General features: G+C 40.0%; 3 protein-coding genes across 3 annotated transcripts in view; 1 reads left to right on the forward strand and 2 right to left on the reverse strand.

Annotated features, from left to right (window-relative positions):
• Positions 1 to 3,881, reverse strand: part of olfml2bb (olfactomedin-like 2Bb) — a 13,038-nt gene extending 9,157 nt beyond the window's left edge. The window contains exons 1-3 of the mRNA XM_025052446.1: positions 3,279 to 3,881; positions 1,326 to 1,583; positions 908 to 1,075 (exon numbers count right to left, since the gene is read on the reverse strand). Coding sequence (XP_024908214.1) covers positions 908 to 1,075; positions 1,326 to 1,583; positions 3,279 to 3,575 — 723 coding nt within the window. The 5' untranslated portion in view covers positions 3,576 to 3,881. The remainder of the gene's footprint in view (positions 1 to 907; positions 1,076 to 1,325; positions 1,584 to 3,278) is intronic.
• Positions 3,882 to 4,758: 877 nt separating this feature from the next.
• LOC103396559 (protein Niban) lies at positions 4,759 to 14,121 on the forward strand. Its single transcript, XM_008334692.3, has 14 exons — positions 4,759 to 5,215; positions 6,521 to 6,651; positions 6,777 to 6,914; positions 7,595 to 7,712; positions 7,860 to 8,021; positions 9,398 to 9,513; positions 9,641 to 9,745; positions 9,890 to 10,052; positions 10,205 to 10,389; positions 10,556 to 10,702; positions 11,310 to 11,417; positions 11,573 to 11,680; positions 11,766 to 11,877; positions 12,121 to 14,121. Exons 1-14 carry the CDS (start codon positions 5,161 to 5,163, stop codon positions 13,197 to 13,199), a joined length of 2,727 nt encoding a protein of 908 aa, XP_008332914.1. The 5' UTR covers positions 4,759 to 5,160; the 3' UTR covers positions 13,200 to 14,121.
• Positions 14,122 to 14,352: 231 nt separating this feature from the next.
• LOC103396560 (kinesin-associated protein 3-like) overlaps positions 14,353 to 15,512 on the reverse strand; it is a 6,426-nt gene continuing 5,266 nt past the window's right edge. Inside the window, 5 exon segments of the mRNA XM_025052447.1 lie at positions 14,353 to 14,524; positions 14,649 to 14,733; positions 14,961 to 15,117; positions 15,211 to 15,296; positions 15,423 to 15,509. Coding sequence (XP_024908215.1) covers positions 14,353 to 14,524; positions 14,649 to 14,733; positions 14,961 to 15,117; positions 15,211 to 15,296; positions 15,423 to 15,509 — 587 coding nt within the window.

A 15,512-nucleotide genomic window follows, 5' to 3' on the forward strand; every position in this document is an offset into this window, starting at 1 on the left:
GTGAGCCAGCTGCAGATGGAGAAAAGGAAACTGGAGGAGGAAGGAGAAGGGAAACAGGAATTTTGGCTAAACACTAATTGCACTGTTTCAGTTGATGGAGACAGTCTCACTTTTTAAAACAATATATTTTTTTTTACTCAGGATAATAATCTGAAATTAAAACAGAACACAGTAGGCTTTAATGAAGGAGTTCATCTTCTTTTCTGTCCTCGCAAACTGAAATGAAATAAACAAATTTAGTCAAATAATAGGGTCAATGGAGCACAGCCACACTGGCATCACAAATGGAATCTACACTTTTCAGCTATTGTTTTCAAATGGTTATTTTTTTTTTTTTTAATTTCAGACTTTAATTTTTTATTTTTGTTTTGTTTTTGGTAGCACTATTTTTCTTTTTAGAATAAACAACATAGGTTTATTGGAATTTAAAAATTAATTTGAATTTTAACAGCACATAAGCTGTTAACACAATCCATCCATCCATCCATTTTCAGCCCCTTATCCGTTATCACACTATCACCCAAATCACACTGCACCGTACCAACCCCCCTGAACCTTCCTGTGGGTGGTGAGTCCACTGAAAGGTACCAACCGCCCTAACCGGGATTTGAACTTGCCCAGGAGGTGAACCCTGGGGTTCCACACCAATGACAGAGCCTGTGCCTCTGGGCCAAAGCTCCACCCTGGTAACACAAGAATTCCCCAAATATGGGATCAATATAGTTCAAATGTATTTATTTAAAATGCTATTATTCTTGGGTTGTTTTGCATTTTGAGCTTCAAGATTTAGAATGGGATTAGTTCAAGGTAAGGATTAAGATCAATGGAACATTTTAGTGCCCGATGTTAGTGGAAGGAGCTGGGGATGCATTAAGTCTATGTAAAGTGCTCACAGAACACATAAAACCAGTGTCTGCAGTGTGTGTGTGTGTGCGGGTGTGTGTGTGTGTGTGCCGTGCATCCTCACTGTTTCCAAGTCATCCATCCTGTTCAGCAGTTTAGTTGTGACAGACTGGAGCTTTAACAGGTCCATTCCATACAAAGAGCCTTCCAACAAGTCGATGATGGTCGCAAGCTTCACACACAAGGCCAACAGACACATTTGTTTTTAGCAGAACTGTAGGGTTTTTCAGTCAATTTCAATCATTTATATAAACACATTTTCCAGCACCAAGCAACATGTTTTACTTTTACTTGGGTTGGAAACCAAATTAAGACAGAAAACTGATTCAAGACCAAATTATTTAATTTTAAATAACAGCTAGAAATTGATGTTGTTTTTATGTATGTATTCCCTCAGACACCGTGCAGACGTGCGTCTCTACCTTGATGTCGTCCTTGCTGGCCTCCTGCAGCTTTTTGAACCTGTACTCTCCCTCACAGGGGTTGACCGCTGACGGTGGAGCCATGCACACGCACCGTTTACAGTCCGTTCCTTTGGTAATCGTGTCCACGGTGTAAGCAGCCCGTGACATCGCTGCTGGGTCACTGCAGTCCGAGCGCTTGATCGGTCGAACGACGCATCTACACACGCAGTCCGATCCTGACGAAATGGTTTTGACTTTGTCGTAGTCACCCAGCAACTAGAACAGAGACAGGGAGAGTTCATGTCTTATTGTCTGTAGTAACCTGATAAATGTGATAATGCAAGAATTTTTTTTTCATAAAAAGCAGCAGTGGCTGCTCTGGATCAAAACCCAAGGACTTGATTTCAACTAGAGGGCAGCCCTTCAGTGTGGTGTGTTGAACAAACACCAAAACTTCACCCACTCCAACATTAGCTCAGAGTGGAGCACATTGTTCCTTTTATAGATGGACAATGCAGAAAGAAAGAATTCCTTTGACTAGGCGTTGGACTGGAGTCAAACTGTTACACAATAATAACAAAATTGAACAAATCCATAAAAAAACCCAGATCAATCGCTTAAAATGAGAAAATTGTTTAAAAAATTACATGGATGTGATTGAGTAGGTGTGTTGGTGTACTTTGTGGAAGTGTAATAGTTTTCTACCATCTTTTTTTACGAGGCATATTAGTCATGAAAACATGAAAGCAAAGTGAACCTAAGGGCGACAGGCTGAGTGATGACTTGCAGTTGCGGCAGCAGCGAGCCGTCTGGGAAGAAGAAAAAGATACAGGCTTTGACAAACATGCACTTTTTGGTTTGGACAGCTTTCAGTTTGGAAGGAATTACATAACCAACCACCAGAGGGATGCGAGCAGTTACCATGGTGCACACACACACATGCACACACACACAGCCGCAGGCACACACAAACTCTGGGTCTGATTTACCACACCATTTAAGCTGAACTGACAAACTGTGGACTCAAGCCTGTGATTAAATTACAGGGAAGGTAAAACATTTTCATCCACACAAAACAATGACTTTTTATATGGCAATTTGAAAAATCAAACTTTATGACTCAAGGAGAACAAGCACTGTGTATTTGCAAGGTTTTTTTTTTTTTTGCTTAATGAAGTGGGTGGAATACTTCTTGCTTGAACTAGTCTAACCACGCAGACCTGACCTGACACAGTAGACTTGAGATCAAATAAGATCCCACGTACAAAGACTGGGAAAATTAGACGGAAGGTCTGGAAATATAAAGTTTCACATCATTCTCAGCAACAACAAGGCATTCTGGGGTCACACATTTGTCCCTGCAAGAGTGTCTGTTCCTGAAGCATACACATGGGAATCAAATGAAGGTTGAGACATTCCCTGTCTGTTCATCCCTCCCCATTGTTGTCAAAGTGCTTGCTCAGCAGTGTTTGGTCTAATTTGACTTAACCCTGTTATTTGCATTCCTTACCAACCGGCTGCCATAATGCACAGGTGATGTTTTTATTTTAAACATATTAAAGTGAGTAGGGTCCTACAGCTATTTGTAAACATAAACACTACAAGTCATACCTCTGGAAAAAAAACTTAAGCAAAACATTTAATGACTGCAGTACATCAACGTGCCCTCAAGGGATAGGCGCCCCCCCCCCCCTTACTATTTATGGTAATTTAATTGTGCAAAATTTAATGTTTTGCACAAGTTTTATATATATAAATACATATATAAATGTTGATGTGTGTTTTGTCCTGGCCCACGTCAGTCTAAACCTGTGGTTCCCAACACGGGGGCGCTGTATACTTTTCTACAAAGGGGGGCGCTGCAGAATAAGTTAGGGGACGTCTAGTCTACAGTATTAATACATTCCTGTGGAAAACGCCTCCATCCAGAGGCTGTGAATGTTAATGTTCTTCACATCACATCATACTGACCTGACTAATGACGTTCTCCTGATTACTTAGCTCATCCTCCAGAGGTTCTGCAGTGGACGGCTCCTGAGTCTGTCCACTGTCCGTCGGCACTTTGGCGGTGGAGAAGGAGGGAGAGAAGGAAGAAGAGGAGGGAGAGGAGGCAGTGACCCGGGGCGCTCCGGCAGCTGCAGCTGCAGCTTCAGTGACTGTCGGCGTTCGGTCTCGCCGGGGCGCTTCGCTTGTGTTCGGCTCGTGTTGAGCATCAGTTCCATACAATGTACAGCAGAGGAGCAACAACAGTGACGGACCACACCACATCTCGACACCTGCACCGTTAACAACTCCACTGAGTAACAACAGTGTGCAGAGAAATGAGAAATCAGACCCGTGCACCAGAGTAGTTCCAGTTACTCAGTGTTACTCAATCACCAAACTTGCAAACAGCTTCTGCAAAAAAAAACTTCTTTGAGAACGAGCCAGCGCTCTTAAACTTGTAACTACACTAGGATAAAATGTACCTGAGGTAAAATTTGCAGTAGCATAGTGAATAGATCCGGACAGCAGCACAGACTCATCCGAAACTGTAATCTCCCGACTGTGGCAGCGCAGTCCAGCTGCCCCACGTTGTATAGTTACGCATACACTACGTATTACGGTAAAAGAATAACTGATTAGCGATGATTTCAAAATAAAAGTTCTCAGCGTATTTTTCAAAAATTAACTTAATTCTAGCAGCAAACTTCAGTATTAAAAGTCGAGTATGTAATAAATCTTTAAAAATTTGTGTCACAGAATATCATTAACATAGTCATCTCTATCACTTTTAACTACATTGTCTGTAAACTTATTATAATCCATGTAAAATGGTAACAAAAGCACCAGGATTTTAGCCGCCTTCAATGGCCTATTGTTTGGAGAGTGTACACTGTCTGTTAGACAGGAGAATTAGTTGAGATTCAGAAAGCTTTTATTTTGTGATTACAATAAAACAAATGGATGCCTGTAATTATGTCAGTACTTCAGTTGTTGATACTGTCTTTGTGGTCCCATTCGCTATTTCAAAGCTTTTATTTTATTTTATTTTATTTTTATTTTATTATTAAAACAAATGAATGCCTGTAATTATACAGGTACATTACAAAAACGAAGTAATGTGAGGGTTTCTGAAGCCCATAAATTGTATCGAATATTATGGAATCTCGCTATCAAGCAAGTGCGCGTTTGTAGAGCCATGGCGTACCACACGAGGGCGCTCATACGAAAGAGAGGCGATATAAAGTATGCAACTTTGCAAAGTAGAGACAATTTTACCGATCTTTTATATCCAATATCCAATATCAAACTGCTTGAGTACAATGTTGATTTTGGTTCCAATGGAATATGTATCAGTAACTTTAAATTAAGAGTAAAACTAATTTCTGGACTTCCTGTTTTGAGTTAGATGTTCCTACAGAAGACCGGAAATGACTTATTTGAAAGTCGGAACGTTTGGGGAAATTAAAAAGGCCTGTAAAGAGGTATAGAAATCAGTATTCCAGTTTGCTTTCTGCATTCTGGTAATTCAAACACTCACACAACATATTTGTTTTCATAAGTAAAAGTACACGTTTCTAAATAATGCTAATGTGCTCCTTAGTTTTAAAGCAATACACTCAGAACGAAGCACCATCCCAGGTTTCACCAGCAGGTGGCTCTGTGAGTGCACTGTCTGATGACTGCAGCTGTAACACATTTACCTATGGTTCAACGGCCCCGCCCAAACACACCACCAAGTGATTCACTGAGCGGACACTTGTAAGACAGCTCATCTTAACTTGTCGTCCATCACCCGCAGTTTCCAGTGTGTAAAACAACGGAATTAACCTGACATACAGACACCACAGAAGACAGGAACAGAGGCACCATGGGAGCATCTTCTTCTGGTTTGTTGGATGAAGCTAAAATGAGCGCGGTTAAAGGTAAACGTGTAAACGTTCTTTCAAAAAACTAGACTGTAACTTAATTTTTATTTAATTCATATTCAAAGAATTAAGAAATAACAGCAATATCAAGTAATAAATGAAGAAGGAAAGAGGTGTGTGAGGAAAATGTGATTGAACCACATACTAAAAAGTCATTCTTTTTAGTATGTGGTAACTAAATATTGTGAAACGCATTTAAAACTATTTTATTTTCATATATTGTCATAAATAAACCTAAACTTTTTTTTAAAGAATGTAAATTTGACATCAGTGATGTAATTTCACTATGACTCATAGTATATAGCCATAACTACCATTCCTGTGGTATTAACTGGTGGTCTTTCTCCATTTGGGGGTGATTGCAAATTTTTATGTATAGGTTTAAATGCTTGTTTAAGGTCAAGTTATTTATATTGTTTTTTTTTAACTTTATCATTAGTTAAATAGAACACATGCAAAAAAAATCAGTATATTTAAACTGTCTAGTGAAGAGTTTTTTTTTATTCTTTGTTTTTTGTGTAATATTGGAAATTTAAAAAAATTAAAAGTTCTTTTGTCTTGTGTTCTGAGGAGGTTGGACTAAAAAACACATGTTGGTGACATTACTCCTATGTATGTGAGCATTCCCATACATGTTATCAGCACGGACACTTCCTGTCACTAATCTTCTCTGTAATTGCAGCCATTTCCAACTATTACGTTACTATGCGTTGTCTTATCTCTCTCACCGTCTCACAGGGTCTCGCCCTCTCTCTCTCTGTCTCTCGCTGCGTCCTTCACTCTGTGTGTGTGTGTGTGTTTAAAGATGTTTAAAGATGAAAGATACAAGATACACAGTGAAATCAAAATCAAATAGTGATGGTGGCCATGATGCTCTGTCAACAAATGATTTTAACATACAATCATGAACAGTCTGTCACGGTCATCTGATAGAGAATATAAGGACCACACTATGAACATAAATGTACTGATTTATGATTTAGCAGTGTATAAGGACAGAGTGAAATGATCCTTTGAATACTCACCTCCAAACAACGATTATTTAATCAACTGTATCACCATCAGTGACCATGCTCTGTTTTGTGTACTGGAGATATATGCAGAAAATATCATCAAAGTTTGAAGACTTTATTGTCTAGAAAGTGATTAGTGCTCCAATTACCAATTAAGCTTAAACCTTTGCTAATGACTTAAAGTGAAAGGATCTGTCCAATTCAGAATACGTTTCTGATAATACTGTGATTCTCAACAGTTTACATTTTATTTAGGCTGACACATAGTTTTCCGTCTGTGTGATTCCAGGACTTGTTGAAGGTATGTTAAAGAACTTTGGTGACTTTTATGAGAAGCAGTACTCTGCAGCCTACTTCGGACACATACACCAGGAGGTGGAGCCTAAGAAAGAGGGACGTGGACTATTGCTCAAACAGAGGGTGAGTGTTTTATTTAACTGTCATTCAGTCCAACCAGTGACACCAGTATATTTCCTGTTCTTTTCTCCATGTCACTGTCTTATATCTTTCCCGATAATGTGTGTGTTTGTGTTTATACTGTACAGCCTCAGTATGCTCCTGATGAAGTGCTGCACCAATCCAATGTCAAGTTCTCCTGCTGGTATGAGCAGGGAAAGAAGTCCCGAGGGAGGTACATCGTCCTGAAAAGAGACTACAGAGTAGAGATTCATGAAAGCATGGAGGTATCACACAATGTGCCTGATGTTAAAGTTCTGTATTTTGTTTTCCCTAATCACAGTTATTTCAGTCCTAAACCTAAACGCCAACTACTTCAAGTAGTGACAAAGCTTTTATATCCTATCCTGTTTTATCTTCTCTGGGTTTTGGTGGCTGCATTATGCTTACATTAGTTGATTTGCATTACTACCCTTTAATGGCTCAACTTTCCACGGAAAAATATTTTCACCAATTCATGTAAAAAAAAAAAAAAGAAACACACAAAAGAGGGCTGCCAAATTTCCTAACACGGCCTGTCATTACAACATCTTTTGCTTCTCTTTTTATTTTATTAGGTACGTTCTTAAAGCAACCTTGAAAACAAACATATGGAGCCAAATTCATCCCACTACAGTGTTTGGTAGACAGAAGTCTCAGCCTTCAGTCTAGACAGAGTCTCTAACTTCACCATCATTCATAGTTCCAAGTGTGATTACAAGGATCATTGTTGTTACAGCTGGAGACATAGTTAGTCAGGCAGACACTAAGGGCATATTTAAGTGTAAATAAACGTTATAATTATGGTTATCTCAATTGATCCGACAGATATCTAACCTCAGAGTCTAAGGGTCTAAAACGCTCACTGAACTCTGACACATTTCACAGCTTCATGCTGGGTTCCTGTTGTCTGTTTCTCTACCTGTAGACTTTTAATCACGGCTCTTCAGCTAAGCTGGTCATCCATCCAGTTGGAGGCACTGTGTTCATCTCAGAAGAGGAGTCCAGAGCTCACTTGGAAAAAACTTGTGCTGGATTACTTAATGGTATAGGTGACTTATTTTTATGGTAGTATCTATACCAACATTTTGCTGAAAACATAATACCTTTAGTGATACGGCAAATTAAAATTGAAAACACACTGAAAATGAGGTGTAATTTTTTTAAACTCTGTTTGCTTGGTGTCAATTTAGGAGTCAAAGAGGATTCTTCTTCAGTGGTGTCCTCTCCAGACCTGCCTGCTGTGTATCTGCACCTGCCTTACACCGGCTACACCTGCTTCCTCTTCAAATTAAAAGAGGAGCGAGATAATTTCCTGTCTGCACTGGAGTCCTGCATCAGACACTGTAACCTAGGTAAAACATACACATCATTATTCACCACGAAGCTTGTCATTTCGATTCACTCTGAGCCTGTTCCTACTGAAGAAATTCCCAACGTAGCGTAGCAGTGTTTTACTGCTTATGTTGCGTTACAGTGACGTGATCTGTTACAATGCATCAGGATATGTAAGGTAGAAAAAAATGAGGAAGTAATTATTAAAAACTAAAAAACAAACACTCTAAAGCGGGAGTACTCACTTTTTTAAAACTACTGTTTTTTGCTTTACACATTTCTAGTCACCTTAAGGGCAGCTCACATTTTTTAAATGAAAAAGAAATGGAATATTGCTGGATGGACATTGAATTTAAGAGGGTGAAATTTCAAGAAAAATATGCAAAAGTATAACACCATTTTCTTCATACCACCAGTCATTACTGAGCATCCTGTCTCTGGCTGGTGTTCTTTTGGAGAACAGTAACTCTGTGCTTTTAACAATTCAGTTAAGGCTAGTTCTAGACACCTGCTGCCGCATCTACTTGGCATTTGTGGTGATGGTTGCCTTGTTGTCAGATATAAACAGAAATGATAGTAACTTCCTGTGTGGTTAGTTGCAGTACAAACGAAAATAACTCCTTAACTTGAAGCTCATAACAATAGGAAATCATGGTCTGACACATCTGCACAGTTGCAACACCAGTAAGAAAAAACATGCCAAAACCTGTTTTTTTTTCTCACCGCAATGACGTGTCACTTCAAGCTTATCGTTATTTTGAGTTCTTCTTGTATTAGTAGAGCACAAAAAAATACTTTACAAGAGGCATGAATATCTGCCAAATATTTCTGAACCACTTCCAATCAGTGTCCCTGCAGGTGTAGAGTATTTGTAGATGTGGTTAAAGTCAGGGATAAGATGACTGTGGGCTTTTGTACTGGCAGTTTTAGGTCGTATTACAACACTCTCTCTTGTCATGACATCACTGAGGAAGGAAGATGTGCCTACGTAGTGAGATTTTCTAGCTGCATCTGTGGGTGATTTTATTTTGTAACGGATGGTGATGATAATAGAGGGAAGTGTGTTCAGCATAACATGGACTTTCTGTTCCTCAAACCAGTTTAAATAAAAGTGGAACACACAAATATGAAGCAAAAGGGGAGAAAAAACATCAAAATGTAACATTTCATAACATCCAGTCAAAGAAGATAATTCTCTCCTGTGTTCAAAGTTTAGAGTTTGTTTTTCTCAGATACATTGGAGGTGTTTTGTCAGCATCTGTACCTACTGTGTGTCAGTATGTGGATCATCTTTTTATTTAACCTTGTTTTTTTCACGATGCACTGGATCATATGGTTCAAATGCATAAAAAAATGAGACCCTGATTTCCATCAAATCTGTCCTTATGTCCCACAGAACCATGGTCTGAGTCGTCCTATGAGAACCAAGCATTCATCAGAGCGCTACAGCTCTATCGCCAAGACAGAGGATGCTATGAATCATGGGAAATGCTGTTGGGCGCAGAAGAGCACGTCAGTGATGCTGAACTTTTTCATTCATGGATAGTGTTGATTGATCGCATACGTCTCTTTTGTGCTGTTATTGTAAACAATACTGTTCTGCGATTCAAATCTGTGAACTGTGTTCCTGCATGGGTAGGTTCTGACCAATCAGATGATGGAGGAAGTGTTGCCATGGTTACAAAGTCAGCTGCAGTCCAAACTGAAAGGAAAGAAGACTGAGAGGATTCGTCTGTGGTTGGCTGTAAGTTGAACTGGTGCATGTAAACAAAAACAGTCAACATACTTTAAAGACCCAGGTGTTTTAGTAGCAAAAAAAAAAATCTCACATCCTGCAAGTGACTGTGATTGTCTAAGATCATTCCTTCTTCTGCTCTCTTGTCTTCAGACAGTACATGCCACTCACGTGGTGGTGTTCCCACTGATCACAGCAGGGTTGGAGGCTCTAAAGGTGAAGTGTCATCATGCAGCATTTGCCAGTCAGACACTGATCAGAGCTGATCTGGACCAGATAACATCCTCTCTGTCCTTCCTGGAGGAGAAAATCAGAGGTAGAGCTCTCTGGGCTTCAGCTGCTGTCAAATAATTAAAACACATAATAAAAAGAACCAGTTACCTTCAATACCATCTCATCTTTGGAGCTCGGAGCCTCAACTTCTTGATAACAGTCAACGACTTGATAACCTGTGAGTTTTTTCTCCAGTGTGTGTACGTGAAGAAGCAGAGACGGTGCACACTGAGTGTGTGGCTCCCTACTTGTTGTCCATCATTGAAGTGCTGGCAGAAAACACAAGTGCAGGCATCGAAGAGATGCAGCAGACACTGCACACACAGATCGACTCAGCCTTCACACACAAGAATGGAGGAGGAACGGAGGAGACAAAGGAGGCAAGAGAGACTGTTTTTAATTTTGTTAGGATGATTTCAGGTGAACATAACAAGGTGAAGAGTAGTACGGACTGAGCTAGTTAAGCTTTGTCATTTGTGGATTTGTCTTTTCCATTCTAGTTTATGTGTTTGTGTTAATGCATTCACGTGTGCCTGTGTTATTTAGACCTTGTTTTCACTGCGCTCTATCAGTCTGGAGCAGTGCTACGAAAAGGTGAAGAACCTGACAGAGCTTCTTGTTGATTTGAAACAAAGGTTTGGACTGAGCAGCGTCCAGAGACTGGTCCACTCTGCACTTCTGGAGATGGAGCGGGTAAGAACAGTTGCTGCTGCTGCTGCTGCTGTTAGTTAGAGTTATGTCTGTCATGTGAAAGAGGGGGAGAGTAAAGAGCACAGATGAAGTTGATCTCACGTGTCGACTGTACACCTGCTTTTACTGAATTACAGCCTGTAGTTATTTAGTATGTTGTAAACAAGTTTCAGGTAACTCTTCTAATATATTCCAGTCCATCCGTCTTTAGTTAATTATCTAATCTTTCCAAGCTGTTACATTTTACAAAACTCTCTTTATAGTTCTCTGTTGCTTACAGGAATAAAAGAACAGCCTCACATGATTCTACTTCCTTTTTTGCCCGACGCTGGCTACAGTTCTGTGGCTAAGGAGTTTAGTATCATTTCCTTTAATGCAGTGATTTGACAGATTTCTATGTTTAGCTTCTCATTGTAATCATCAGTGAGATTCAATGATGAAAATTTTTTTTTTTATTGAGAGCTTGTTGTTGCTGCCTGATGTTACGCTAATTTTGTTTTACTTTTTCACTTTATTCTAATTTGTCATCTATGAACATCGTGCTGCTATTTCATTATTTAAACAGACAAATGTCTGTGTCCCTGTGTCTGTGTCTGTCTGTGTCCCTCAGCTGCTCGACAGGGCCGTGTACACTTTAGAGCTGTTTCTGCAATCTGCCAGAATGCAGTCCTCTGAAATTCTGGTCAAGACGGAAAGAGCAACAAAAAGGGTTCTCAAGGTAAAAAAAGAAGTTAGTTTTGATCCATATATTTGGCTGTAGTAAATGCTTGTTTACTATATTAATATACTGTAGTTTATCATTCAAAATGGAAATATAAATATATTTAAAGTGTCACTGTCCCATTCAAACACTGCTCTGACATGTGTGAGCAGCAGTTGGACTATGACAGCAAAGTTGTCCAGAAGAAGTTCTACCACGATGCTCTGCTAGAGATTACTCTGCCTGTTGTGATCAAGAGGATGGACAACAAGTGGAGAACGGTAGGTGGAACAATCCGTTTGACTCCCCCTCACCAGGACTTCCCATTCCAGTATATTGGTTTTAACCTGTCATTCACTTGTGCAGGATCTGCAGCAGTTTGAGCAGTACATTTTCTCAGACTACAGCTCTTTCATCCTTGTTCGTAATGTCTATGACAACGTGTTGAGGAGCATTCTGAGCGCACAGATAGAAGCAGGTGAATCTCCTCATAATGAATCTTTTCAGTGTGAAAACCCAAGTCTTTAATGCATGAACAAATGTATGTGTGTGTGTGGTTGGACATGTTTAGTTTCTGGGGAAAAAACCCCAGTGCTCTTTAAAAAAAGCATCTACTGGTGTCTACCAATATGATTATCTTTATAGGTAAAATAATAGTCTAATTCTATATCTTAATAATAAAAGCACATTTTGTAATATCTCTCACCTTCCTTCCAATCAGTGGTTCAGGAGGCCATGACCAAGAAAAGCAAAAATCCATTAGTGGACATCTCTGATTTGGCCTTCAGTCAGTACAGTCTTTTAGGACAGGCATCTCTGTGTCCGACAACAGATGGCCAAGTCAGTCACACCCCAGCTGAGGTCACTGCAGATGGACCATCTGCTGCTGTAAAAGAGGAGGGGCCACTCCCTCAATCTGACCCACAACTTCACCCTGAACCCAAGTCTGATCTTAGTCCTGCTCAAAGTTCGGACCACAACATGGTGGTTTTACCCACTGTAACAATTGTGACAAAGGACTTGGACGAACCTACAAATGAGGAAGATTCTCACTCCAATACAATTCAGAAAAATGGTCACATTGAAAGCGACGCACCATCAACAACAGACTCCGCTGACTCTGCAACACCTGAGCTCTTACCTGCCCGAGAATCTGTTCATTCTTGCCCAGACTCCTCCGAGCCTTCGTTGTCCTCTCTACTCTCACTGTTGTCCAATGATGCTTCAAGTGAAGTGTCTCAAAGAGCTCAAACCTCTGCCTCAGATCATGCATCAGAGGACACAGGTGGTGACCAGTCCTCACATCCAGTCCCTACACACCCACCACCTGACAGTCCAACAAAAATCAGCCTGGAGTCATTGAACAGAGCCATTGTCTGTAATGGCACTGAAGATTCTGTGACAGAAATGACAGCACACGGGATGGCGGACAGAGCTGTCTACCTGACGGGACAAATCAAGGAGAGCTGGGACCTGGAGAGGCTTAAAGAAGAGAAACAGGCAGAGGCTGAAACAACGGCTGAGTCAGGAGAGAGAAAGGATGATGAACAGGAAGCCAGTGAGAACGAGAAACAAACAGAAGATGAAGAAAATATTAAAAATGAAGGCTGTCACACTGGGAACGAGGAAGAGGAGGAGAAGCTCCTTCAGACTCCAGAGCCTGTGGAATCACAGGCGGAATATTCTCCTCAACCATCACAGGACAGTGTGGCCATCATCAGAGAGCTGGTGACGGAGGTCACAGAGGTGGAGATAGACGTGACGCCGTGTCCTGACAGCAGCAACACACCCTCACCCTGACATTAACAAAACACCTGCGCAGTAAAAACACTGACTGATCAGACAGTAACTGGAACTGTTTAAAAACTACTGCTTTATATTTTTAAAATCAAATTAATAACATGTTTAATTGTCTGAAACTTTCTTCTTGAAAATGGTTTGTATAAGTCCAGAGCTCCTATTTTAGTCCCTTTTTCTGCACACATCAAAATTAAACAGTCTAATAAATATTATACTGCTTTGTTGGTTGTTTTAATTAAATTAATAAAATTCACCAAAAGTGTGGACGTTATCTTAATGTCTCTTTTGAGAATGTTGTCACTTGTAAAAATAATAATAAAAACTAAACTGTAACTGTAATTGATTTTTGTCACATACAGTTAACTATACTATTACTAATTGTTCAATATTTGTGACAACGATATTTTTAATATTTGTTGAAGAATTCCCTTATTTAAATCACCATGAAAAAAAAACCCATCAAAACAAAAACGTATCTGTCTTGGAGGTTTTTATTAAGTAGTGAGCTTTCATTGTCAAGCACTTGCTTTTGTTAGTGTCAGGTTGAGTCACAGAATAAGAATTATAAAAAGACATAATGTACATACTGAAGATTTACAATAACTACAGGTAAAATAAGAATAAAATAAAACATTGCTACTGGCATCTGGACATCTTTTAGGTGCAAATTTTAACAGCACAATATCTTTTACATTCCTTTAAACTTACTTTGTTCATTTCAGTTCAATCTGATTGCTTTCCATCATCACAATTATTGTTTTTTTCACGTGTCATCTCTAATTCACAAGCCCCAATAATCATTGTTTATGTGCCACAAGGGGGCGCCCTGCGATGTCCTGCTCATTTATAATGACCCTATTAAGGATTTTTGTTTTCCTTTTACAGTGTTCACCAAAATAAATACTGCATCAGCTATGCGAAACATGTTTCAGTATATTCTTTTTCATGATAATATAAATATGGCTAAATGTAACATGAAGTTCTTACATCACAAAACAGACATTCCTGAAAACACACTACACTGTTGGCTGTTTATTTACAGAAAAATACTCGAAAGGAAACATTAAAAGTTCTTAAGATTCCAGACCAAAAGGGTTGGAGCATTGGACGTGATGTATTTGTTTACCTGTGGTGAATGTTGTATATGCTGAATTCAGGAAGGAAACGAGCCTAAGATGACAGGAAGTGAAGTGTCCAACAAACCAGACACGTCTATCTGTGTCTATGTGAACTGATAGAGAGGCTGTTCATCAGGTCTGAAGCCGTAGGCAGTGACTGGTCGTCCTGATGACGTGGTGGTCAGGTCAAACACGTCCCTGTTGTCTCTGCAGAACAAAGCCAGGCTGTCACTTAATAATGAGGTGGAGCTCTGAATGTGAAGTAAGAGAATTATATCTTCCTATGATGAGTATCTTTTCAACTGAAGATTTGAGGATTATGCAAACTCACTCTGAGTGGAACGAGTCTCCATTCTGTGCCTGCAGATCACCGAAGAAGTCTGGGCTGATGGAACCATCTCCTGGAGTTATTCCGTCTGTAGACAAACACACCACAGGCTGTTGAAGATTTCTACAGTAACAGACACCGGTGGACAGACGTCCATGCCATTGGTGAGAAGAGTTTTAATCAAACAATCAATAATATAATGAGCCTTATTTTAACACCCTTTCAACACCACAGACCATGCAGTAGATTAAACATGTACTTCGTTCTTCAGATTCCTTCACACTTGTTTTGTGTTTGTGTTTGTGTTTTGAGTACCTGCACTGTAGAACAGATCAGCTCTTTCATTGTCATTGTCGTACAGATATGTTTCCGTCTCATCAGCCTGACGACTTTCCACCATCTCCAGCCACTGGTTGTTGTGAAAGCGAAATTTCTCGGACTGGATCCTCCTCCCCCACTCCTCATCGTTTTCCTAAAGATTAAAAAGAAATGTTCAAATAAGTGCGTGGCCTGTGGACTACGATGCACGCAACCAGGTACGTGTTGCCTTAGGTACTGTACGTACAGCGATGATGTCCAGGGTGTTGTCACACACTTTTCTGATTTCTGCATTCTTGTCATGCATCAGATCGATCAGGTACGCTGGCGCCTCTGACGGACTGGATTAAAGAAACACTTCAGAACTCTGCTGAGGAAGAGTGTGAGCACTTCACCACATCCTAACCCCTTCGGGTTTTAAGATCTATTGTTTGAAAGCTGCCAGTGTGTGAAGGATACGGGTGTCTTTGATGATGACGTCTCGTGTGGCCTGGTGAAAAACCATCTGGTAGAAGACGTAGACAATCTGACACACAAACTCATCGTCTT

The sequence above is a fragment of the Cynoglossus semilaevis genome, chromosome 20 (genome assembly GCF_000523025.1).
Source record: "Cynoglossus semilaevis isolate Cse_v1.0 chromosome 20, Cse_v1.0, whole genome shotgun sequence".
Taxonomy (NCBI): domain Eukaryota; kingdom Metazoa; phylum Chordata; class Actinopteri; order Pleuronectiformes; family Cynoglossidae; genus Cynoglossus; species Cynoglossus semilaevis.

Excerpts from the sequence above, each read along its gene's own strand:
- LOC103396559 (XM_008334692.3), top strand. The coding sequence starts at position 5,161 with ATGGGAGCATCTTCTTCTGGTTTGTTGGATGAAGCTAAAATGAGCGCG. Across the intron at positions 8,022-9,397 it reads CATCAGACACTGTAACCTAG|AACCATGGTCTGAGTCGTCC; the intron begins GTAAAACATACA and ends TATGTCCCACAG. Across the intron at positions 11,681-11,765 it reads TGGACAACAAGTGGAGAACG|GATCTGCAGCAGTTTGAGCA; the intron begins GTAGGTGGAACA and ends TCACTTGTGCAG.